Source organism: Neodiprion pinetum, chromosome 6 (genome assembly GCF_021155775.2).
Source record: "Neodiprion pinetum isolate iyNeoPine1 chromosome 6, iyNeoPine1.2, whole genome shotgun sequence".
In the NCBI taxonomy this organism is placed as follows: domain Eukaryota; kingdom Metazoa; phylum Arthropoda; class Insecta; order Hymenoptera; family Diprionidae; genus Neodiprion; species Neodiprion pinetum.
This window is the reverse complement of record NC_060237.1, coordinates 23,521,924-23,548,614: the sequence shown is the minus strand read 5'-3', so window position 1 is coordinate 23,548,614 and position 26,691 is coordinate 23,521,924. Positions and strand designations below refer to the sequence as shown.

General features: G+C 35.8%; 2 protein-coding genes across 18 annotated transcripts in view; both read left to right on the top strand.

Moving 5' to 3' along the window:
- The window catches only part of gro (TLE family member transcriptional corepressor groucho), a 58,300-nt gene extending 53,833 nt beyond the window's left edge, over positions 1 to 4,467 (top strand). For 13 of the 14 annotated variants that reach the window (XM_046630495.2, XM_046630491.2, XM_046630492.2 and 10 more), the window contains exons 10-15: positions 328 to 381; positions 537 to 722; positions 1,445 to 1,666; positions 2,205 to 2,272; positions 2,391 to 3,270; positions 3,336 to 4,467. In XM_046630495.2, coding sequence (XP_046486451.1) covers positions 328 to 381; positions 537 to 722; positions 1,445 to 1,666; positions 2,205 to 2,272; positions 2,391 to 3,270; positions 3,336 to 3,443 — 1,518 coding nt within the window. In that variant the 3' untranslated portion in view covers positions 3,444 to 4,467. The remainder of the gene's footprint in view (positions 1 to 327; positions 382 to 536; positions 723 to 1,444; positions 1,667 to 2,204; positions 2,273 to 2,390; positions 3,271 to 3,335) is intronic. The other variant, XM_046630503.2, reaches the window with a different exon arrangement.
- A 1,648-nt stretch (positions 4,468 to 6,115) lies between these two features.
- LOC124220974 (unconventional myosin-IXb) lies at positions 6,116 to 25,292 on the top strand. Of its 4 annotated transcripts, none has more exons than XM_069136948.1 (14): positions 6,116 to 6,497; positions 7,758 to 7,808; positions 8,344 to 8,626; positions 8,880 to 9,799; positions 9,998 to 10,296; positions 10,591 to 10,850; positions 10,979 to 11,286; positions 11,376 to 11,713; positions 11,829 to 11,889; positions 13,815 to 14,135; positions 15,397 to 16,377; positions 16,453 to 16,566; positions 16,764 to 18,973; positions 19,134 to 25,292. In XM_069136948.1, exons 4-14 carry the CDS (start codon positions 8,889 to 8,891, stop codon positions 20,312 to 20,314), a joined length of 6,984 nt encoding a protein of 2,327 aa, XP_068993049.1. In that variant the 5' UTR covers positions 6,116 to 6,497; positions 7,758 to 7,808; positions 8,344 to 8,626; positions 8,880 to 8,888; the 3' UTR covers positions 20,315 to 25,292. The 4 variants fall into 4 exon arrangements, with proteins under 4 accessions (XP_068993049.1, XP_046486442.1, XP_046486443.1 ...); XM_069136949.1 differs by having other exon boundaries at positions 6,118 to 6,497; positions 7,758 to 8,626; positions 19,134 to 20,132; positions 20,220 to 25,292; XM_046630486.2 differs by lacking the exon at positions 13,815 to 14,135 and adding an exon at positions 12,367 to 12,414 and having other exon boundaries at positions 6,117 to 6,497; positions 7,758 to 8,626.
- Positions 25,293 to 26,691: the final 1,399 nt, after the last annotated feature.

Here is a 26,691-nt window from a genome sequence, read left to right as displayed (position 1 = left end):
TATGCTCATAGATACATATCCGTGCCTACAAGTGAAGTCCACTCCCGGTTATATCTCTTCTCCTCGTTGTAGTTATGACCTCTTCTTTGCCTCCGCGACGAAGGCAATTACGCACGTACATACATATACGTATGTACATATATGTACGTACGTTTGCCAACCAAGAATAAGGAAAAGAAACAGATGAAACCAAGCCTTTCACCCATAAACTTCGGGAAGAAACTTGGAATGACCTGAGTTTAATGTTCTCTTCCGAAATCTAAGGTTTTTTTTTTTTCAATTTTATTTTATTTTATTTTATTAAAAATTCATTTTTATTTGTTGCAGGAAAGCGATGGTGAAAAGAGTGACCAAGATCTTGTCGTGGACGTAGCGAACGAGGTACGTGTAATTTTTTTTCATCCCAGTATTACGCCCGCGAGTAAATTTAGTTCATTTACATCGTTATTTACGAAAATTTATACGCGACTTATATCGCTTCTGCAGCCTGCGAAGATCTGTCTAATATATTAATTTTATGCCTCGTTGAATGAAAGGAGCCTGGCTCGCCTCATGCCAACGGCGAACACGCAGATCCACGCGAGAACGGCACTCTTGAGAAACTTGGGGCCCCGGGCCCCGGCGGGGGGCCGTCTTCCGGGACCGCCTCCGTCAAGGACAGACCTCCGTCAAGGAGCGGTAGCTCTTCGGCGCGGAGCACTCCCTCTCTGAAAAGTAAAGATGTAAGATCTTGCGGAGAGCAAGTTCAAATTGGTTTCATTCATTTTCTATTTCATTCTGTCCAATTGACGTGTATTTTGACTGTAACGTCAATATATATACGTATATTTGTGTTTGACTTACAGCAATTGAATATTTCGTTCTTTTTCGATATTCAGTTTATCTTACGACGGTGTTCGGCTGAAGCACCAAACGTCGCATATCATGAATTGTTTTTTTTTTTTTTTCTTAATTTATTAATCTTTACCACTTACAGACATCATTTATTTTCGTATACATGTATTCGTTCCTTCCTAACGCCTTTCAAGAAACGAAGGTATGATAAGTGTTTCATTGAACATTTAAATTCGAACTTGGTCTACCACTTTACCATACCTTTAGGTAGTTTTGATCGATTTATTTGCTCCCACCCGTCTTTCTGTTGTTCTTGAACTCGATTATTTATACCGCATACGCCGTTATCCATTATACAGTAGTAATAACAATAACATCAAGAATAATAGTATTATAACATATTATAATAATACTCAATGTGTTTCGAAAAAGCCAATGTACCAGGTATCTCAACATCGTTGGCCCTTTAGTTTGCTTTGCTCGCTCGACCGTCGAGGTCCGTACTCCGGTATGAGTAATTTTTTTTTAAATTCATATCGGTGATCGACTCGTTCGATGTTATTGAATTTTTCTCAAACACTTTCTTCTCTTTTGCCCCGTGTCAAAACAGATCGACAAGCCGGGCACACCTGGGGCAGGAGCGAGGGGATCTCGCAGCTGTACCCCAACTATGGGGGGCATTCCTGGGCCACTGGGCCCACGGGGTTATCATCCCCCATCATCGCAGCAGCAAACCCCACCTCAGGGCTATCAGGGCTTGCCCTCCCGCGGCAATGAGCCACCCCAATCTCCTTCATCTTACAACAACTTGCCTTACGCACGACCACCAATGGCAAGTTCATACATCTTACTGTAACGTTGTGTAATATAATGCCAAACGTCGTTTGCCAGATGATCCGGATCTGTAGAGAGAAATTATTATCTCACTAAAAATCCTCGTTTGTCTGTATCTAATTGACCTCTTCTCATCAATTCAAATGCATCGAATTAGTACAGTTATCTGCCAATGTACTTGTCATACCCATGTCATTTGATCAGACATAAGAAAATCTCTTTGGAATTCATAATTCAACGGTATACTGAATTCACCGTGAAATTCGAAATCCGAATTGTTGTGTCCACGACTCAGGATTGTTTATCTCTCGTAGTATTCGCTTTTTTTTTTCTTACAACCGATAAGCCTTACGAAAAGTTTATAGTCATGATGGCATTTCGCAGATGCCTTTCGGTATATAATGTGTTCATACTTCTAAAGATTAGCAAATCTGTAATTTTTCGAACACCAATACATACCATTAATTCGAAAATATCTGTCGATGAGAAAGAAACCTTAGCGAATATTTAACGATAATTTATTGTTATGTTTTCAGCTCGGATTTGACGGTCACGTTAGAATACCTGCTACTAATGGATTGAGTAACGTTCCTGGTGGTAAACCGTGAGTACAGGACGGAACAATTGTTGAATACGATTAAATCACTGAATATTAATATGGAAAAGTGTGTTATCGTAATATGTATTTTTTTATTATTTTTTTTTTTATTCTCCATTTACAGCGCATATTCTTTTCACATGAACGGAGAGGGTCAACTTCAGCCTGTACCTTTTCCAGCGGATGCATTGATCGGACCTGGAATACCAAGGCATGCGAGGCAAATCAACACTCTAACCCACGGTGAAGTTGTTTGTGCTGTGACAATATCAAACCCTACTAAATATGTCTATACCGGTGGAAAAGGTTGCGTGAAAGTTTGGGACATTGGACAAGGCGGTAGCGGTAGTGTGAAACCTGTATCACAACTTGATTGTCTACAACGAGACAATTATATTCGCTCTGTCAAACTTTTACCTGACGGACGGACACTCATCGTCGGCGGTGAAGCGAGCCAGCTTAGCATTTGGGACTTAGCTAGTCCTACTCCACGTATTAAAGCAGAGCTCACTTCGTCGGCACCAGCGTGTTATGCCCTGGCGATATCTCCCGATTCTAAGGTCTGCTTCAGTTGTTGCAGCGACGGGAATATCGCAGTTTGGGATCTTCACAATCAGACTTTGGTCAGGCAGTTTCAAGGGCACACGGACGGTGCTTCTTGTATCGATATATCGACCGATGGTACTAAACTTTGGACTGGGGGGCTGGACAACACCGTCAGGTCCTGGGACTTGAGGGAAGGAAGACAGTTGCAGCAGCATGACTTTACGTCGCAAATATTTTCCTTGGGTTATTGTCCGACTGGCGAGTGGCTCGCCGTTGGAATGGAAAATTCAAATGTTGAAGTACTTCATGCAACAAAGCCTGACAAGTATCAGCTTCACCTTCACGAATCTTGCGTACTGTCGTTACGGTTCGCCTCATGTGGAAAATGGTTTGTTTCGACTGGGAAGGATAATCTGCTGAACGCGTGGCGTACACCTTACGGAGCATCTATATTTCAAGTGAGTTTTCTAATGATTGTGGTTTCACGTATTATTTTAACAATAATTACCACTCATTTTTGTAGTCGAAGGAGTCTTCGTCCGTTCTGAGCTGTGACATATCCACAGATGACAAATACATCGTGACTGGTTCCGGCGACAAAAAGGCAACGGTATATGAAGTGATGTACTAAACTTTGTGCTACTTGTATATTTTCAATAACAATATGAAAATAATCGTAATCTTAATGATAATAATAATAATATTGAAACAAAAAAGAAACGAAACATTTTCCTAGATCTCATAAGATTTTTATAGTAATCATCGTTCGTTACAAAACCATTGTACAATAGCTTTGTACTTCAAGAGAAGTAACGGTACAAGGATGACACAAACTTCACTACGCAGATGAAAAACTCTTGAACAATTTCTGCCTTGTGTTTGTATAAATGTGTTAATAAGTACATACCCCTAATGATAAGTGTCGTGTGAATGACTAAGCATACAATAGTGAGAGATAGTTGATTAAGGTATTGTTGCGAAGAATAAGTATTAATGCTAAAGGTATTACATTACCTACTAGGTATTTTATTATCCGAAGCATAAGTAGGTGTGAAACTCTGTACAGAATGTACATGTTAGTTGTATTTGGTGCGATGTATAGGCTTATAAGACTTAATTACTACGCTGTAAAGTGACAAAAAATCCACAAAAACAAAAAAAAACTATTTCTCTACTTTAGCTAGATGGGAAGAGTTTGGATTGAGACAAGGTGAGATTTTTTTCAGGAAACTGGTGCATTGTTGTACATATTACTTTTCCCGAAAGAAATTTTGCTTTGGCTCGGGTAAATTCCTTTCTTAATAAAAATTACAAATCATAACATAAGTGTCGTTTTACCTATAAATAGTGCAATGAACGGTATACATATAATTCTATTTATTATCACTAATAGCATCCCAGCTCTAGTGGCAATGTACGTTCTCATAAACTTAGTACGCCTCCTTCTACCCATACCTAGCAATAATACGTGATAAATAATAGCGCAACAATTTTCTTTATCGTTACAACAATCACAACAACAAACTTCGAGTTTCAGTGTTAAATAAAGTCATTCAAATGCGGAAAAGTCTGGTGATTTACCTACTTGCGGTAAAAAAAATAAAAAGATGAAGGTTATCATGTAAACGTATCGAAATAAATCTAATGTATAAATATCCCCATACGCAAGTAATTGTGTCCTCTGTTTTTTTTAACGCAGTCAAGGGGTTATCTCAGTGTAACGGGTCGAAAAATAGCTGCTTTCCGCGATTTTTTTTTTTGAAAGTTGAAATACGTCAATCAATCTGATTTTTTTATGTCAGATCAAAGCATTCACGAAGAACAGAAAATGAATTTTTAAATGTTAATTGTAATTTTTTTACATTTATTTTACATTGTTGCAAATCACTTGGAAAAGAAATAAGTCCACGGTGTATACGGTTGTGGCCGTAAATATTATCTGAAGCTAAATTTTTAAAAAGGTTATTAATCAGTATGAAAGCTTGTTATGGAGGATGTTTGTTTCAATTAAAATTGACAGAATGTCGGCGGTTTGAAGCAAAATTATTGAATTTAGCTTAGTTTTTCCGCAGTTTTTCTATTAAAAAAATATGTTTCTAAAACAAAAAGCTTCCATAGCAAGATAAAGAATGTCGTGATGAATGTTTGTCCAAATTTGAGACGCATAGCTTGAAATCTCTTCCGTTGAGAGTGTACACCGTTTTGAAAAACCACGCGTCGAGAAAAACGCGTTTAAAGTTTCGAAAGCCGAATTTTCATATAAATTGTTTACTTCTGATCAATCGGCGATGCCAGATCCATACAATGTCCCTTCCGCTTTCTCAAAATTGTTTGTTATCAGCAGCAATTTCATTTTAACGAGCTGTTCTGGCTTCTTTAAAGTCCAGAGAGTTTCGGTGGTTAGCAGTTGAGATGCGCTCTGCCTTGTAATTTGCATTACAAAACACTATCGACGGTTGATTTCGTATGCATTCTTTATCAGCGGACAAGAATTGATCTCGGTCCGATCTGACTACAAACAGTCAACACAAAGCTGTAAACCGAATCCGCGAATCAATTTTTCGTAAAATTTAACATCATTACACTGCTTGCACTTGAGCAACTGTTGAAGAGCGCCGAACATTAAACCACATTCAATTAAACCATAGCTGAAACTTTTGTCAATTTTCACATCGAAATCCGGATTTTTTTTGCACTCTTTTGCTGCCGAAGTACTTGCGAATTCAGTATCGGTTGCAATGGAATGTCGATTTGTTCCTTTGTTCCACGCCAGGTCTTACGCTTCTGCTCAAATCACTTTTCCTAAAAAAGGCTGTAGCGACCGAAATTATTCGAATTACGGCCCAAAAATTGAACAGCATGTTTATAATTCTCTATCCTATCAAATGATGCAAAGAGAAAAAGAACTCCGATTTTTTGAAAATTTCACTTGATAAATGTCTTACACCCGCTGTACGCGAATGCATGCTTAGTTGTGCACCCTGCAGGCGCAAAAGACTAGATTGTAGATTGTTTGTCCACCGCGAACTCTCGGTTATCGGTTCCTGCTCGTGCATCGAGATAATCATTTTAATATACAAAATTTTATACTGATTTCATGACTAGTGACAGTCTGTCCGGGCTTTTTTTCATTCTGGTAGTAACTCATGAACGAAATTAGCGGGCCGAGCGCCAATCACGGTGGTGGGGGAATGTAGGTTTTCGGCTTCTCAGCTATGAGCGCTTCCGAAGGCATTTCTCTTCTCTATCGATACCGTCCTGACGGTCACGTGGCTGGGTCGCCAGCAAATAGAAACCCGCCGGGAGACCCACGTGATCGTAAAAATCGAAATGGTGGATATATCGAGACGCAGGATCCGACGACGAGTTGAAGGACGATAACTGGGCAAGGGCCTAGTGGCTTAATCATTGTCCTGGAATAACTATCCATCTGATTTTATCTCGTTCGTAGTAAGTAGTGTTCGGTCGGTGACTGTGGAAACTTCTGACTAGTGAACAGTATCGCTAAACGCTATAACGGTGAAGTGTATTTGTGCCTCGAGCGAAGGGGACAGACCCGGACGGCAACACACGGGGCTTAAGAAGCATGCGTGAGAGCCGAGATTTTTGTTGTTCCGCGTACAGCAGTGTTTCTGTCACTAGGAATTTCACCGCAAAGCCCATCGAATCCTCGGCAAGCCGTAAGGTATTGGTGCATCCTGTTATGTTTAGTCTATACCGCCGATCGGTTCCCGACACCCGCGAAAGTTAATGATCGCCGTAGCCAGCCTGGTTCCAAAATAAGATCGTAGGCCAGCTTACAGAGTTTGACAAGCCCCGATCTAGCCCAACACGTTTATGATTCGAAAAGTGCGCTGGTCAGAATTGACCTATTTGATAACCCGTTTCGACGTGAACGTGACGTTTCTTACGTCGAAATTATTGTTCGATCTCGGCTTATCTTCACAATACTCTAATTATCTCCAACTAGTCATGATCTCTCTCAAAATATTCACGTTGCAATATCCACATCATACATGACTGATGACTGATCGCTTTACTGAATCATTTCGTTCATTTGATCATACTCAACATATCCTCAGACAATTAATTATCTCTACAGCCATGGTTGAGAAAAAATACGTATGCATCAAGTCAGAATTAGATTTTGTTGCAATACAACAATCCATTCGGTCTTTTTTAACACTTTTTTCCTACCACGAATTCATCGTTTTATTTAATATTCGAATCAAACGAGAACAACAAGATATTTTTACCAAAGATTCTGTCTGAAATACATTTTGGCGTGGATCCAAAGTAATTCGCATGAATATCGAGGAGTTAAAAGATTGTTTAAAAATATGCCAACACCAGGCTCAAAATATCTTTTATTGAACGCCAAAATTGTTGAAATTCGTTATTCAACGTTAAACACTACTACATGATTCACAACGCTTACGAATTGTGTATGATACATTCTTGCTGTGAGCAGTGATAACACAGTACAATGTACTCCGAAACGAAGAACTGAAATTGAATATATTTTTATTATTTACAATTACTCACATTTTGATTGAGATACGACTAATGCTTACATTATAGTCATGTATCAAAAATAAATTTTTCAGAGAATGATCCTTTTAGATGGTATCATGTTACGTGATACTAGAAAATTCTCAATGCACATGTATATACATACATAGATTAAAATCAGATACGGGCATCTAGTTCTGTTGTACTATTGAAAGAATAAAATTGCAGAATGTTATCGGGTATTCATTATCATCATTTTTTACTGATAAGCAAGTACTGATTGTTTTCAGTTCCTTACCCTAAGTAAATAGATTTTCTTATAACATCCTTGTTCATATTGATTAAGGTTCAAAGAAAGTAAACATCCATTTTCTATCACATGATTTTTCGCAGAAATCATTAATTAATATCTGTGTTTTATTTTTTGTTTCAGGAGCGCTGATTTTGCGTTATGGAATGATTCGTTCTATTCATCATGTGAAATGTAACTCAAATGATCGTACTATTGATTGAATTTAATAACCATCAAACACATAATACTCAAGGCATAATAGTGCTGCCTAACTCCAAGAAATTATAGATTTTTCTAGTCCATTGGAAAAATTGTGTAACAGTCTCAATTTCAGCAGCGATAGTAGCAGGCGAGAGTTGAATTATATCATACAAATTATTACAAATGAGTGATCAAACCAGTATTTGAAGGAATTTAGTTGTTATTGTACAGATGTAGAGTATATTTTGGTTTCCGTTCATAATTGAGACTGTTAATTTATGTGTATTTTATTAGTTAAGGGACTCCTCCATTGATTTGCAACTGTATATTGAAACAGTTTCAAAAAAGCTTACAATATTTAATCATATCACTGAAACAACTATTCAACTTGGCAAAATAGTTTCTAATTGTATCACGACGAACAAAACTAGAACAACATTTATAATAATCAGTATATTAAAATGAAAAACTAATGCTACATAAAGTGACATACTAATTAATATACTTTCATGATTTGAAATAAAAGGTTGGTCACCAGATTACTATGTGAATGCGGTTAATGGGGTACAGCGAAGAACTGTCAAAGAGTGTAACTTTCAAGTGTTTGAGTAAAACAATATTTAAAGTCATAAAAAAACACAATTAACCGATATTTCTAAAGTATCAGAAGCTTATTAACAAGATGTGTAAAAAGTATTTTAAACACTACCAACGTCAGGCGGATACAACGTTGCAGAGAGGAGATGAAGTGGTTCTGAAGTGTTTTATAGACGACATAGGACAATCTTATTAACCCTAGTAAGAGCAAGGTAAAGCCAATCATGCGTTCATATTGATTAGAAAAAAACTAATATTTGTAATATTTATAAGCATTTGTTGTATAGGTATGAGTATTCAAAGTTCAAATTTTCCTTATGCAAACAAAAAGCTGGATGTAGTTAAGTTTTCTTTGAACTCAGAGTTAAATAGAATTTTCACGACACAAAGACAAGTTTGTCTTTGTTCTTAGCATGTACCTAATTGTTGCTATTGTTAAATTAACTATTATCATTATTCATTCAGGGTTAAAAAATGGACAGCAACGGATCAGGAGTAGTGCAAGTATTCGTGGGCCAGTGGAGCGCTGAATACGAAGCACTCTCAATCAAAGCCACGAAACAAACATCATCCGCAGAGATTGTAGAATGTATAATCGAGCGGTTAGGATTTGTCGACGCAACCCACGCTAACAGCTATGAGTTAGCCGAAGTTGTTAGCAATTCTGTAGGGCAGGTGTGCAAAGAGAGAAGACTCGGACCAACGGAGTGTCCAGTAGCCCTGATGTTGTTATGGCCAAAAAATGCAGCTCAGCAGGAATACTATAGGTTTTATTTACGCAAAAAGCAGTCAGACTACTTGTGGTCTGACAGCAGATTTCCCATGGATCCTCAACTCTTGAAGGACTATTTCAATAGATTCTTGTATCAACCTCGAGACAAAGAGTACCCCGATCTTTGCCAACTGCCAGACCTCAACGAACAAACTCTGTTAGACAATTTAAGGGCAAGATTTTTGGCTGGAAACATATACACCTATGTTGGAAGTATCTTGATAGCATTAAATCCATTTAAATTCTATCCCATTTATAATCCAAAGTATGTTAAATTGTACCAAAACCGAAGACTTGGTCCCGACATACCACCGCACATATTTGCAATAGCTGATGCAGCATATCACTGTATGCTCAAAGAAAAGCGCAATCAATGTATCGTTATTAGTGGAGAAAGTGGTTCCGGAAAAACCGAATCAACTAATTTTCTATTGCATCATTTGACTGCTCTCAGTCAAAAAGGATCACATGGTAGCGGAGTGGAACAAACTATTCTGAGTGCTGGGCCAGTTCTGGAAGCTTTTGGCAATGCCAAAACGGCACACAACAACAATAGCAGTCGGTTTGGCAAATTCATTCAAGTCAACTACAAAGAAAATGGAATGGTTCACGGGTCAGTCGATATTCTGATTTATTCTTGTCACGCAATTCTGGACGAGTAATATATGAGTTAATTTTTGTTCTGGAAACACCTTCAGGAATTAATTGAATATTCGAAATTCAATGCCTATTTTTAAATGTCATTTTACATTCTTATGTACAGATAGTTCGAATAACTTTTCCTAACAATCTTTTATATTTTGACTTACAGAGCAGTGGTTCAAAAATATCTCCTAGAGAAGTCAAGGATAGTGTCACAAGGAAAGAATGAAAGAAACTACCATGTATTCTACTATTTATTGGCTGGAGCCAGTGAACAAGAGAGGAAAGTGCTTCATCTTGGAACTACAGACCAATATAATTATTTGAATAAAAGCGGGTGTTACGGACTTGAGAATATCGATGAAAGACATGAATTCTCTAGGCTAAAGCAGTCAATGGAAATGGTCGGATTCACTCCTGAGAAGCAGAGACGATTATTTGCTGTTTTGTCTGCAGTTCTATTGCTTGGTAATTAATGTATATACAGGGAATCTCTGGTTAAAGGGCAACCTTCGAGCCTTGCGCATATCGCCAGCGTCAACACATGCACAAGTTCTCATTCGCATAATTTGTCTGCTACGCTTGGCACACATAAAAGTTATTCGTGTGTTGGTGCTGGCGGTGGCGCACGTGGCTCTGAAGTTGCCCTTTCGCCAGAGATTTCTTGTATAAATAATTCTTTTACAAGATTTACCTAAAGAAACAATGTGGCTTTTTTTTTTTGAAGACTATTTACATTGTATTTTGATTTATAATTTCCAGGTAACGTGGAGTTTCAACCCAGAAAGTCATATCATCACCACGACGAAGCTGTTGCAGTTAAGAACCCTGAAGTTGTAGCGCTTATCTCTGAGCTACTCAGGGTAAAACAAGACACGCTACTAGCTGCATTGACTGCCAAAAGAGCAAGAGCGTCAGGTGAAACATTAGTAATCAATTACAGACTTCCAGAAGCAATTGCTGCCAGAGATGCAATGGCTAAGTGTTTGTATGGAGCACTATTTGATTGGATCGTCCTCCAGGTAACAATAAGTCATTTGGTGGCATGTATTTCTGATTTTTCTATTCAATTCCATTTTTACTCCATTGTTTTGTCGTTAAACAATACTTTAAATTTACATGATTATGTTACTCCTTGATTGCTGTTTAGGTGAACCATGCTCTGTTGTCAAAAAAAGACACATTGAGAGATCACCAAGGAAATAGTATTGGTGTCTTGGACATTTTTGGGTTCGAAGATTTTAAGATGTGCAATAGCTTTGAACAACTGTGTATTAATTACGCGAACGAACAATTGCAACATTATTTCAATCAGCACGTTTTCCAATACGAACAGCGGGAATATAGAAAGCAAGGTATAAGATGGACTGATATTGGGTACAGTGATAACTCAGGCTGTCTGCACCTTATCGAGGGAAAACCTAACGGTCTTCTATGCCTTCTTGACGATCAATGCAAGTCAGTGTTGTCTTAATTCCTCCATTAAATGTATATCTAATTTAAAATTTTATCATTTTCCTTATTCCGTAATTCAAATTCTGTTTCAGCTTTCCTGGTGCAACGAATGAGACACTACTGCAGAAATTTAATTCGGTACACAAAGATTCACCGTTTTATGAAGCACCTCAGCGTCGTGAGGCAGCATTTGTTGTAAGACATTATGCCGGGACTGTCAAATATCAAGCAGCGAATATGAGAGAGAAAAATCTTGATTTGATGCGTCCAGATGGGGTTGTGGGTGTTTTAAAGAATTCTTCCCTTGCCTTTGTTCGAGAGCTAGTCGGAGCAGATCCTGTTGCAGTGTTCAGATGGGCGATCCTTAGAGCTTTTTTCCGTGCACACTTTGCATTTCAGGAAGCAGGTCGGGCACATAGACATGGCAGAGGTGGGTAAAATTTGATCGACATGTAATCTCGCAATTTATCATGAAATCAAAATCTGGTTAACGACTGCAATTTTCCATCACAAATCATAAAGTAAATTAATTTCTTTAATTCTAGCTGACGGGAACAAATCTTCTGTGCAAAATAGGTACAGGACACCCAATGAAAATTTGATAAGGTAATTAATAATTTCATTATTAGTAGCTCACCTTGTGTCGGTATAAATGTCGAACTTATTCAACTTAGTCATTGGTGACTGTTTGAACCCACGTAAATTAATATACCAGGTTTATTCAATTTATTTGACATTAGATATTTAAAATTTGAATCTGTCACATTCGAAAGTAACAAGAAGTAAAGAGTGTTGTGATATTTATTTTCATATCTGCTGTACAGAATTCTTTACTGGAAACAAACAGCATAATGCAATAATTTTTACAAGTTTGAGAAATATTTGAAAATTTATCATTCATATTCATTTACGAAGTTTCAAATGTCACTGGGAACATGTTAGGTAACGAGAAACATTTTTGTACCACCAGGCAAGCAATATTGATGAATATAATAATTGCAAACGAGTACTAAAATGTGTGAAGAATTAAATCTAAAGTATCAATTACATTTACATAGGTTGTGTTGTCTTTTCTTCCTATAGCCATCTTGTGACGTTATCGGCTGTCAATCTTACTATTAACCGAATAGCGTAAGTGGTCTCATCGATCCACTATTAATGTTTTCGTTAAAAAGTTAGGTCCTACTCGTCACAATTTGCGATCATGAATTTACAATTATTATCAAAATACCGTAATGTTCCAAATATAAGTCGAGATTTTTTTGTCGGTGGCAGCATCTGTCTAAATCGTCTGTGTCTTATACGCGGACCTGTCTTGTGCAGGTAACTAAGTGAAACACCCTAAATACTTTCTCAGGATTGGGGGTCGTATTAAATGCGGGGTTGGCTTATACACTGAACAATACAGTATGTAATTCCATTCAAAATATCTTAAAAATTCATCACAAGTTGAGTGACAGATATACTGGGTGACCCAGGACTATCGGTCCATAAGCTACCATCGTATTGCTCATGAAAATCTACGACTGAAGCGTTTTTTATTTTTGATAGGAAATTTGTCATTTGTAAATTACAGTCATTCGATATTGGCCAATCCGGTAGCATCGGCTAACTCAGAACAGGCAAATTGGATAGGCAATTGGCAAATAACAATTTTCCTATAAAAAGTAAAAAACGGTTCAGTTGCAGATTTTTGCAGGAAACTCTGTAGTCTATAAGGCAATAGTTCTGGCTCATCATGCATACTTTACTGAAGCGGCAGTGATTAAGAAAGTGTTTCTTTATTGCTGCTGCCATTATTAATTTCTTTTTGTAAATTCATGTGATGATGTTAGAAAATTTATGTGTTTAATATTTTTTTTTCAATTTTCGATATCCATTATACAAAATTCATTTTTCTTTGTTAGATGTGATTGGAATGCAATGAAACCATCATATTATCTCACGACCATGACATTCCATCATTTTATTCAGCGCATTGTTTTGTATACCTTCCAGCATGTCAGGAGTAATGGTATAACAAGCATTCGATTTGATTCTTATCATCCATAGGCATCAGATCAAACTGCATTAGCGTTACAAACTACCGCCATACAGTTCTGGAAACTATATCTCTATTGCCATCTTATTGTTAGGCATTCATGGCTCTGAAAATATCTTGACCTTAAAGAAAAACATTTTATGTCTGAAGATTCTGTGCAGAGTCGATTATAAAGTGAAAATAGAATTGTTTTTTTTTTTTAGGATAATGTTCTTTGCAATCACTTACAGTGTTTCACAACTGTTGTACTTTAACTATTTAATTGGCATGACCATCACCTCGTTACCTGTAATTGATCGTTTATTTTTTTTCTGTGCCTCTAATTTGTAATATATTTTCCAGAATTGTTTTCCTAGTACAGGATAATGATTGATCAGTATTTCACTTTATACTCGAGAAATTGTAATTAAGCTGAATATTGTTAACATCATAATATTGTCCGAAGCACTGTATCGCCAGAAGAATGGCTAAGCATGATAGCATTTTTCAGTTCACACAAACATAGTCGTCTACCAAGTTATCAGAAGCAGCGCAGTGTCTGCTTACAACCAACAACTCCAACTGCCACATTAACACAAAACGAAAACCACGACAGTGTAAACAACAACCGGCTATCTTGGCCGCAGTTTAGAAACGTAAATCAGGTTCAACATGCAACGAATGTTTCTCCATCGAAGAATTGCTTAATAAAGGGAAGGGAAGATCTATCTGATGGCCATAATAAGTTCAGGCGGGGCACTCATATGCCTCTAGAGAAGGTGCTTCCTAAAGACGAAGCAAACGTCATGGAACGCGCTAATCAGATCGTTATGTATGTTATTAATATCGGTAACGAAGTAACTTCTCACGAGAGCTTTTTTTTCTATTCCTGTGCCAAGTACATGTATTGTATGAAACTATTCTTGGTGAAGGGTTATTTAAAAAAAAAATACAGCTATATTGTAGATAACTTTAATTGAGATCCCCTCTAACAAAAATGCATTGTAGCTTTTGCGTCTCACAGATTCGTACTCTTACGAATGTATTCGTATACTATCTAATAATTCGGAACTCCTCTCAAGAAGTTACAATAATTAATTACAGTCAATTACAGTCACGTACAAAATTTTTTTTCTAAATTTTTAATGCAGAAGGTACGTTCCAAAAATGTAAATGACACTTTCAAAAAATCCTTCAGCTGTTATCTTCACAAAGTATCGCAAATCATTTCTTGTTGCACTCATGTGATGTATTTATCAATTGTGATCATTGGTTTTTTGGATTCATATCACAATTTCATTTATTCTTCACCTGTGTCATTTCATTAAAACAATTTTTTGAATTTATATGACACACGCTCTGTATGTAGCAGTGATTCAAGCATGCTTGATCTTTCATAGAAATAAGATTCTTTTATTATTCCATTGTTGCTCAGATTAGTAATACAGTGATAACTATTTGAATTTTCTGAAGAAATTCAAATTTATTTCAATTTTATTTTGTAATAAATATGTTATTGCATGCAGTGTGACAAAATATTTGATACCTTAGGTTCTATAGTTCCAAAAAACCACGTTATCACGTATTTAGCACTGAATTAAGGAATATTGCAATTGAATTTGCTTGATTTATACATGTTATGCTTGGAATATATGCAAAGGTGATGAACTTTCCATTAAGTAAAATGCTTTGGAATAGTTCCCACGGCCTTTTAATTTTTTACACTAGCAATAAAACGAGGCGTGTATACGTGTATACATATTATACGTGTATATATACGTGTATATATACGTGTATAACTATCAAATTATTCACCATGTCAATAATTTCAATATCCAAAATTAAATATCAACTGGATCCGGTACCCTTGTAATTTATGATATAGCAACTGTAACTTTACAACAATGCCATGCTCTAATTGATTGTGCTGCCTAGCACTTTTATACTTAGAACCTACATGCCTCTATGCCTAGACTGCTTCAATAAATTCGTTTTTTCCTTAATCTATTTCCTGTCATACGCATACAAGTGATTATTTAATGCATCTTGCTTTACTTTGTTCGATTGAATAATGAAGACTTATGATTTCATAGGAAGAACAAATCATTTCGACCACGGGAACGGGGGAAAAAAGGCTTAAAAAATCTCCAAACTGTTAAAACACTCGCTGGGCGGACTCAGAGCTATGGTACAGGAGGTGGTCCTGGAAAAGCAAGAAAACAACCGATGACGGTTTCAGCACAATTTCAGCAAAGCCTGCACAGCTTAATGGACACTTTGAACCAGGCTAATCCCTTCTTTATTCGATGCATTAAAAGTAATGCTAATAAGGTTCCTAACAAGTTTGATGAAGAAACTGTGCAGCGGCAGCTTAGGTACACTGGTATGCTAGAAACTGTACGAATCAGACAAGCTGGATTCAATGTCAGGCTGGCCTATGAAGAGTTCATTCAACTTTATCGGATGCTACTTCCTAAAGGCCTTCTCAGTTCGCAATCGGACGTCAGAGATTTCCTTCTTACTCTAAATTTGAACAGGGATAACTATCAGCTTGGATCCACTAAAGTATTTCTACGGGAATCAGAAAAAATCAAATTGGATATTGAATTGCATCAGCAAATCATAACTAGCATCACAACCATACAGAAGTGGTTTCGAGCTTGTCTTGAAAGAAGAAAGTTCATTAGACTAAAAAATGCTGCTGTTCAAGTCCAATCGTTTTGGAGAATGGTTAGCGCTCAGAGATTAGCACAAAGTATACGTGCACGTGAAGCAGCAGTTCGCATTCAGGCTTTGTGGAAGGCTTACAAACAGCAGAAGTGGTTTAAAAAGCTTAGAGCCGGTGTAATTGCTTTTCAAGCCTGTGTCAGAGGAAATATTGCAAGAAAAATGTATTATGACATGAAGAAAAAACGAACAATTGTGACTGATATTTTGGCCGACCAGGAATTGCAGCGACGAAGAATTGAGAATACTGATGTTGCAGTTAAGAAATTGAACCACATGGGTACAGACTATAAAGACTCTACATTTGCAGACAATAGAGATTTCAACAGATGTCGCGATGGCGATGAGTGCGTAGTTTCGTTTTTGTATAATTTTTTAACCCACATCTTATAGAAGATTAATAAAATATTATATGTTTTCAGGACGAATAACGAAGAGCAATTTTTATCTCAAGCATCACAAGTTTCTAGCGAAGAATTACCTTCTGACCCACCAAAGAAGGCAGAATCTCATGAATTTATTCTACCACCTTTAAGGTATGTGCAATAGTTTTCCAATGTAATTATTTATTGGATCACAGTTTTCGGCATAAAACAGAGTAGCATGAATGTTTAATTGAAAAGCCGAATTTTACAAGGACTCTGTTGTTTCCCTAGTTAGTTTTCATATCAAATTTTTATCACGACAGTTCGCTAGTCCTATAAACATATTAAACGCGCATTTAATATTACAGGATCGAGGACAAGAATAAAGAGGCTCTGGTTGTTGACTCAAACATTTCCTACTCTAAGCGAAAGTTAACAGCTAACAAACGATTGTTGACTGATCCTTCTACACCCCTGAAAATGGTAGAGCCGTTGTATGGTGAAGATGTAACAGAGCGCAAAGGGAGTCTTGAAAGTTTGGCAAGCTTAAGAAGTTTTGAATCTCAAGTTAGTGCTGATAGCTCTGAGTCTCACTATTCTCAAGAAAATGTTGTCAGTGGTAACTTGAATAACAAGCCTGTTCCGATTACGAGAACAAAGCGAGGCGAACCAAATCCATCGATTTCTCTCAATACGAATTTAATACATATAAATAGAACATCTGTAACTAATAGAAGAACAGACAGTACATCAACTGGTTATAGTGACTGTGAACTTGACGTCGAAACGCCCAACGCTGTTCAAAGTGCCCCACCAATGTTCACGTCGTCACCAGTGTTTCCATCTCCTCAAGTTAGATGTCCTCATTTAAGTCTGACGCATAGTCCCAACTCTGATATATGGCGAAGACGATCAGATGTATCTACCATTACTCAATCTACCAACGTTTCACAATATCAAAATATTAATGAAAACCTTCTGGATCAAGCCAAGCTGGAGCGATTGACGGAAGCCGCAAATTATAACGTCAAGCACGACTCTAATAGCCGTTTTTTGCGAAACGAAAGTGCCACGAGTCGAGAGCAGAGAAGGCTCAGTGAGAATACTATGCCAAATGACCGTTTGGAAAGTGTAACTAATGCATTAACGAAAATGGATCGTTTTGGTTTAAATAAGGATATCAAAGATTATGTCTTACGTCGACAAAACTCTGAAGGAGATACAACTGGGAAAATTGACATATCGATGCACGAAACTTCTATGAAGATGCCATACAAAACTTCTCCGCTCCCCAAAGAAAAAGATACAATGATAAAAGAAAAGTCAGAACCAGATGTTCCTGTCAGATGTGCTCGGAAAAATCGGCCTACAAGAGAGGCCCAGTGTCGATCCATGGGCGATAGTGTATCTGAATCAAATACAAATGAAGCACGAAATCTTTTCCTCGGTACCATAAAAGAGGGGGACTCGAATAAATCGTCCAATGTCTGGACTAGAAAACAGGTTTCTAATGATCCAGCAACGAGATCTGTTACAGACTGGCCAGTAAATAAGCATGAACCGATTTATAAAGTTCAGCAACCCGGAAAACGTAATAGAGCAAACGCTGTACCAACGTTGGAATTGCACAGAAGAAATTCAGATCCTGCTACTAAAGTTTCTGGGCTTAGTGTCGATAAAAGTTTAGGAGCTGATACGAGTCCAAATGACTTGAAACTTCCTCCAGGTTTGGGAGAAATGGAATGGAAAGGTAACCAGCTTTTCCTTGCTGGCCATAGATTCAGAAAAGTAGCCCGATACTCTAAGGATGACGTTTGTATTTGTTGTAACGAAAAAATGGATGCGTTTGTGACGCAGGGATTCAAGTGCGCGGATTGCAAACAACTTTATCACGTCAAGTGTATTCAAAATGGAGGTGTAAATAGAATACCGTGCTTATCTATGAATGCACCAGATAGAAGGAAAAGAAAATTACGATCAGCATATGAATCTAATAAACAACCCGTGGTACCAAAATTCAGTTTGACGGGAACTTCGGCATTTTCAGACAGCACTGATAAAATAATTTCAGATGCCAAGGAACTTGGACTTATGCAAGACTTTATTACAAAGAAAATATACAAAATGGAAGGCCAGGAAGAGGGTAAAAAGCCAAGCGAAGTGGATCGTGTTTTTAAACTAGCGTTAGGGAAATTCAAAGAGGACTTGGTCATTACCTACAGTGTTGTCATTCAGCAAGGAGTCGAAGGAAACATTAAGTACACAGATCTAATAGCAAATTTTTTGCACGTTATGGAAACAGTTTGTAAACAAGAAAACACTAGAGAGGACTTCCCTGTTACAATGGGTGTGAACGCGTTTCGGGGATTTATGAATGAATTCATGACTCTTGTCAAAAACGAAGCTCCTGAGAAACAAAGCAAGAGCAAACGGAAAAAGGATAAAAAACGGAAGCAAGAAGAAGCAATACATCATGGCAATCACACTTTCCAGTTGACTATAATCAACATCCCAACAGCTTGCGAAGTTTGCACCTCGTTCTTCATGTGGCCAATCGAGAGGGGACTTGTCTGCCAAAGTAAGTATAGAGTATATTCATAAATATTTTTACTGAAACTTATCCAGGTCCTTAAATCACACCTAACTATATGGTATTTCATGACGGATTTTTTATTTCGACGTATTACACTTATATTAGAATGCTTGGTATAAAAACATGCCTTAATTTTTCGTTTCAGATTGTAAATTAACATGTCATAAAAAGTGCTTTGGAAAAGCGACAGCGGAATGTGGAAAAGAAGGAATAACGTCTGAAATGAATTCACGCAAGGTTTTCGGTATTCCACTATTCAAGCTGGATTGCGGGGATGGAAAAGTACCTTTGGTGGTAGATAGATTAATTACAACAATAGAGCTGCATGGTCTTTATACAGAGGGCTTATATAGAAAGAGCGGGGTGAGCTCTAAAGTGAAAGAATTGAAGTTAAAAATGGACGAAGGTGCTTTAGAAGATGTAGACTTTGAAAATTATCAAGTACACGTTCTGGCTGCTGTGTTGAAGAGTTTCTTCAGAGATATGCCTGAACCGTTGCTGACTTTCGAATACTATGATGATTTTCTACATGCAGCCAATCTCACAGATCCACATGATAGAATTTGTACCCTTTTTGCAATATTGAAAAAGCTGCCAAAACCTAATTTTGATCTAATGGAACGATTGATCGTCCATTTGGCGAGAGTAGCTCTTCATGAAGTTGATAATAGAATGTCATCATCAGCGCTGGCCATAGTATTTGCACCTTGTATCTTGAGAACAAATCGAACACTACCTGCGCAGGATTCGCTGCAAGATGTCGGTAGGCAGACACGATGCGTCGAGACAATTGTACAAGAGAAGCTACGAGTTGTTAGAGCTACTCTAGATGATATATGTACTCTCGAGTATGCTTGCCGTACTGCTACTCATCGCCTTTCCAGTCTTCGATCTTCGAAGATTTTCAGCCCTGAGGAGCTTGGGCCTGTAACTTCTAGCACTTTGGGACGTGGCAACAGTAGCGAAAGGGGTGATGAGGAAGAGGCAATTCTCGTTGGTCACATTCAAGAAATTCAGAAGGAGAAAGCACTACTCACATCGACTTTGCCAAGTCTAACTAGAGCTTCGTCAGATGACGATCTACTCTTATCTGCTACAGATTTAGATGATGGTTCCCTTGACGAAATCATGCCACCTTCTTCCGGTAAGTTTGTTATCCTTGTAGGAATAGTAGAAGCAGAAATTATATCCATTTATAGGTCGAAAGTGACGAAATTTTTTCATATTTCAGATGGCATCCCACGGAAGAAGATTATCCAAAGACAAAGTTCAGCAGATAATGCCTTTCCCACTGTTAACGTTGACGAAGATATGGTAATGGTATGACCAGTAGTTCTTACCCACAGATAACTTTGCTCGTTAAGTATACTAGATGATGTGAAAAATATCGATATTTTGAGCAACAAATTGGCTCTTAGTGTAACTTCTCCGTGGTTCAGCTTTTAATCGTCGTTTGCTAACAATATTGGGAATTTGATGTTAGTGAAAATTGACGTAAGGTAGGTTGAAAATTTGTTGACTCCATCCAATGAAAAATTGGTAATGACATGCAATCATTAAGCTTGCAGAAATTATGCAGAGAATGCAAAAGGAAGTAATAATTGCATAAAAAAGCATTTCAGCTTATCAAATAAGGCAAGATATATATATCGGCACTTTCATCAGGCTATCTATTGCCTAGATTCTTGAATGTCACTTATTTCTTTTATGTACCTTGCACTAAATCTGCTTTACGAGAGTTCGGGAAACTGTCATGATATAATTTTATATTATTTAGAATGCATTCCTTACAAAAGACTGCTGTTCATAGGAGTTTAGTGGCCATTATTTGGGCATTCATTTCGTATTTTTAGTTTTGCTATAATCGTTTACACTGTATAGCAATTATCTCGCGCAAATATTCCGATGTTTTGAAAGCTCAATTTTGGAATAGAAAAAATTAATTGTAACAACTATTTTTTTTTCTTTTTTTTTTCAATAAGGTATGCTTCTTTCAATTGTAGGCTAATGAAAAGTTTAAGTATTATTTTTTTTTTTGCACTCAACGTCAATCGAGTTACCTAGGTAGTCATGAATAGAGTCGTAGAAATATTCGTAGATGAAAAATATGGAGTTAACAAATATATGCTTGGAAATCTTTAGCCAATATTTTTTATCCAAGCACTAAGCCGTGTAGTCAAAACGGTTAAAAAAATACTACTTGAATTACGAGAACCAAGGGAGAAAGTTATCAAAAATACTTTTTGCATTAAGAGAGAGCAAAAAATTAGAATAAACCAAAATATAGTGTGTACACTGTACATATTATACTACTGTTCCATGATATTCTGTTATTATTGTTACATTTATGAAAATGTTGCCAAGATTATATTTCTACTACTATTGTCAGTAGGCATTTTTTTTTTCATGCTGCCCTAGGAAGTAGCATTCAATACTAGCGAATTCTTTTAATTTTTCTCGCGGTTTGTTTTTAAGAATATTTTTATTTCGTGCCTTTTTATGCAGAGACACTGAATGGGGGCAGACTGATTGAACTTTGTCTGTTAAGCAAATTATCATTTTAGTTTGTTAATCGATTTCAAACATTTCTTTTATTTCTTTCATCATCTATTTGATTTTGTTAGCTTTGCTTTTACTGTCTCAATTCACACATCTTACATAATTTTACTTCAAGTTTAAGCGAACAAAAAATTGGTAATAATAGTGGAAAAGTAATCTTTGGGAAATTACTCGACGAAAACGCGTGTCGTTTGATTCCATATCAGAGTTAAGTTTTTTGATAGTTAATTGAGTATAAATTGAATGCATAGTCATACTATGTGAGTACATCCTTTAAATGAATAATTGCGACTGCAACATGATATTATAACCCAGTGTTTTAATAATCAGGACAATGATGATCTATGTACAATAGAAATTTCGATGATCAATTTTCAAGCATAATACCTAAATTGGAATATTATGTGTTATCAATTGATATTCTTTCTTTTTGTGAGATTTCTAAGGACTCAATGTACCTTTTTAGCGTAATCAAACAGCACTGTATAACTTGTAAGTCTAAAAATCACAAGAAACTCGCAGGTGGCTCGTGTTACTAATGGATGTATATTGTTACTCCTTTATTTACAACATACGTGGCTTTTCATTAATAATTTTCTTTTCTAAAAATCGATCCCACTTTGTACCTTGCCGCAAAAGGAATTTAATATTCAATTAGGAATAACGTATAGACAAGGATAGAGATCAATAACACACTGTTCTACGTATAGGTTGTGTTGATTGGTAGCATGAGCCTACATATTCACGTAATCCGTGTATAATTGTGTTGAAAACTCAATTCTGTAAATAACCGGTTTTACTAAGCGTACTAGGATTGTGCACTCGTCACTTGAAAAAAAGAAAAAAGAAAAAAAAAAACAAACAAAATGTTGTCTGTTCTTCCAAAAGCTATTCTTAATTCTATTTAACTACAATATTGTTACTTTGAGAGGTTTTTAAAAGGGAAAATTGAAAAAGAATAGAATTGATCATAGATAACAATACGAATCACAGTTTTTAACGAGTTTAATCGATATCAGTCGGCAAAATATTTTTAACTCTTTTAGACTATTTTAAAAGTGAACGATTGGTTCGAACCTTTTATGCTTTATATATTTTAAAGTATATAAATAAAATAACTTGAAGAGATAGAGTTACATTAAACGAGGAAAGAAATAGTAATTTAAGAAAGCTAAAAAATTAGAAGATTAAAAAATATAAATCAATATAATTGTTATTTTCCTATTATTGCCATGACATCTGGGTGAGCTTGAACAAAAACACAATGTTATTAATGAAATTATGGCAAAGAAATTGTTTTTAACTTATACATATTAGCCACAGCACGGTTTATGACGCACTTGAGTGTTGTACTGTTTCATGGGATAAGATTGTGCGGTTTATTTAGATTTATATCTGAATATTTGTTGACACACACACACACACATATATATATATATATACATATATATATGTATATACGTGTATATACATATAGTTATATAATATATATATATATATATATATATATATATATATATACATACATAACAATAACTAAACATTAATCATTATTATTAACTAATATATTATGAACACATACGCTTCTATTGTGCATGGTGCTTTTCATGGGTGCCAGGTGCGAGCAGTGATTCTACTTAATAATTTTGTTATTAAATATAACTTATACACGTATTCTATACATATATTCGGGGATTATTATGACAGAAATCTAAATCCAAGTTCTATTCCTGAGGTATAGATGCGATGTCACCATGATAAGTGTAAGATTGAGTAGGTAGACAAACATTCATGACAATATTGTGTAATCAGTAATCAGATTCATTGCTTGAAAAACTATCCTCGTACAACAAAAAAATAACGATCAAAGATTTCTATATACTAGTTTAGTTATAGAAAGAAAAAAAAATCAAGTTTCGACTAATCGAGTGGCTCTAGGTGCAAATATTTTTATTTTTTTTTTATTTTCGCCCGCCTATCATGACGTACACGGCGTTTCGGTAACAGAGTTCAAGCATTTACCGGGAATGGAATTCAGCAATTAAAATTGAATTGAAAACACGAACAGTATAATGTCACATCATACGCGATGTTATTCAACGCTAGTAGCATTTACTACGTATCGTTAATCGTAGACCGATTGTCTTCATTTTCGTTCACGATATCTGACTTTTATTGTCATTATTCAATTTCGCACATATCGTTATACAATCATAGATCGGAAAAAATACGTACGCGTAGAAGCAAGCGAATGTCGGTTCGGGTTGTGCTCGTAAAATAATTAATTAATAAAGACACCGGCAGTAGTGGAATCACTGATATTTTATCATTTTTGCGTTTTGAAATATTTATTTAGCCTTCCGTATACGACGCATGCCCGATATTTCCTGTTCTCGGAACAGGGATACCCTGTACGTTATGCGGAGAGGCATTATTGAGCTTAGGTGTCAGACCTGAACTCTAATCTCGTAACGTTAATTCCATCGGATCTAATTCGAGATGATCGGTGAGAACCTGTGCGCGAGGTTTGAATATCCTGATAACTGCAGACGTATGAAACCTTGTATCACCCAGTAATCCCGAGATAGATTGCCCCTAGAGTCCTCGACAATTTTATATTATATACCTACTCATCGGTGCAGTGGTTTGGAAATTGATCCATTCTTGAGATTATGGTGTGGTTTTGATTCGCGCTGCAGGTTTCAAAACTGGGCGCTTGATGGTATTGGGTAGATATATATGATATATATGATATATAATCATATATATATATATGATTAACATGCTTGCTCCATTATGTCACGAGGCACAAAATCATATCAGTAACATTATGAAATATAGCGATGTATCATATATTTTTATTCTGTACAAATTTGTTGTGTATCTATAGGGTGAATTTATTTAAAGTTTTTGATGAATTTTCATTTAATTTTTCACGCATTTGTCTTCTTTTTTTTTTCCTTTTTTTATAACTACTATACCGTAGTAGTGTAATTAACAATGATTTTGTGTTGGTGCCATCCATGTGCTACCTACATCTCCGTCAAACCATGTCCAAGTATAATGAGCACACATCTATCATCTTTGCCTCCCTATACTCGTAATGTTTGATATTGACAGTGTCCAAAAATGCCCCATCGAGATAACTGAAGCTAGAACCACTAAAACGTCGCGATATTATGCTCTTCCCGTTTGTGTCTTGGCATAAATCTAAGCACGATATATGTGTATATATGTACGTATATATATAAATACATATACAGATATAGATATACAGATATATATATATATATATATATATATATATATATATATATATATATATATATATATATATATATATATATATATATATATATGTATATATTTGCGTATGCATGTGTATATATATCATATACTTGTTATTTTTCTTCGATGTATGACGTGAGAATGCGTGTTACCACAACATTAGGGTATATATAATATGTTGAGAAAATTTATCGGTTAAAACTGAGTTCAATGAAAAAGAAATCTCATTTATCTATTTTAACGTTTGTATCTATTATTAATATAATATTATGATTATGATAAGTCTTTATCTATGTTATTATATATAACGTTATATCTTTTTATCCAACGAGAGAAAGTACTATCGAACTGTCACTTTAATTTAGTTTTAGTTTAAGAAGGAAAAAAAAACAAAAAAAAAAAAAAAAAACGGAAAAACAAAAAAGAAAGAAGAAACAATTTTTAAGCAACGTTTTAACGGCATTTATTATTTTTATGATTACGTTCTATAGTACTCGTGTGTGAATAAAAAGTGCGTTGTGCGGATTTTATGCTGACGTTGGCTTTACGTTATACGTAGGCATATATAAATATGTATTACGTTATTGATTTTAAAGGATTTCTCTCAGGGTAGAAATGTAATCACCCTATATATATGTGAAACCTTTCCTTACGTCGAACTTTCTCAGAATGTTAATCAATTTTATCATCGGCGATGTAACTTACTTTTTATTCATGCTCCACATGCCTTGTTTCTGTACATTGAATATATCTATATGCTCAGCCGTCGATTGCTTTGCGAAACGAAGAAAAGACAATGGCGTGCTCAGATAAAAGACTCTAAAATCAACGTTTTCGTGTGACGTACAAGTATTTTCGCATGGTATTGTTAACGACTCTTTTCTTATTTTCTTTTCCTTTGTCGAAGTCGTTAGTGCTGATTGGTTCAGTCATATATTTCGTATGATCATTATACCAGAGGTCGCTACGCAATTTATGGGTATGCGAGGTTGAAAGTTTGATTCGTGTTCTGATTTGCAAATCCGCAGCACTTTCGACTCGTAATGAACAAATATTATGGTGCCAGTCACCGTACATATATATTATTATTTACATTTTATTCGTAATATTATTATTTTTTTCGTGAGTCTGCGTATAATGTGAGTGTTTGAGATTCTCCGTGATTGCCTGTAATTTTATATTATATTTGTAAGGCATAAAAAAAACTATAACAAAATATGTACAGTATACCTGATATTAATAATAAGAACCTACCTATATATGTATGTATACATATATATACACACACATATATACTATATATATATATATATATATATGCCGTTTAATATATATATGTATATATATATATTAAACGGCATGTGTTTCACTTACAAATTTAATCTCAATCTATATTATAACAAAGTCAATGCGCCTGTAGACGTAAGAGAAAACTTCAAACTTATGCAGATTGTCGAAGCGTAGATGTAATAAAATGATCGTATTTCTAAAAAATACGATACATCAATTTCTTTATTTTTTCGCATTTTTAAAGCATGAACAAATATTTCATGCGTACGACAGCAGCTGCCAATTTTGCATTTATCTTAACGTGTAATATAAGTTGCACAATCTGTATAACATGTGTCTTTTTATACAACATTATTCATTATTACGACGTTCGAACTATCTCTATTGCAAACGTTTTACATACGTTATTAGCTAGAGATACTGTTTTCCCGACGATACTTTTTCATACGATTAGAAATTAGATTTCGAAACTTGTGAAACAAGGCTTTTAAAGATTATCAGTCGCTTTGAAAAGATCTTATCTGCAGAGCAAAAGAGACAAAACGACCTCGCATATTTTAGTTAGA

Excerpts from the sequence above, each read along its gene's own strand:
- LOC124220974 (XM_069136948.1), top strand. The coding sequence starts at position 8,889 with ATGGACAGCAACGGATCAGGAGTAGTGCAAGTATTCGTGGGCCAGTGG. Across the intron at positions 14,136-15,396 it reads CGCGCTAATCAGATCGTTAT|GAAGAACAAATCATTTCGAC; the intron begins GTATGTTATTAA and ends ATGATTTCATAG. Across the intron at positions 18,974-19,133 it reads GAGGGGACTTGTCTGCCAAA|ATTGTAAATTAACATGTCAT; the intron begins GTAAGTATAGAG and ends TTTTCGTTTCAG.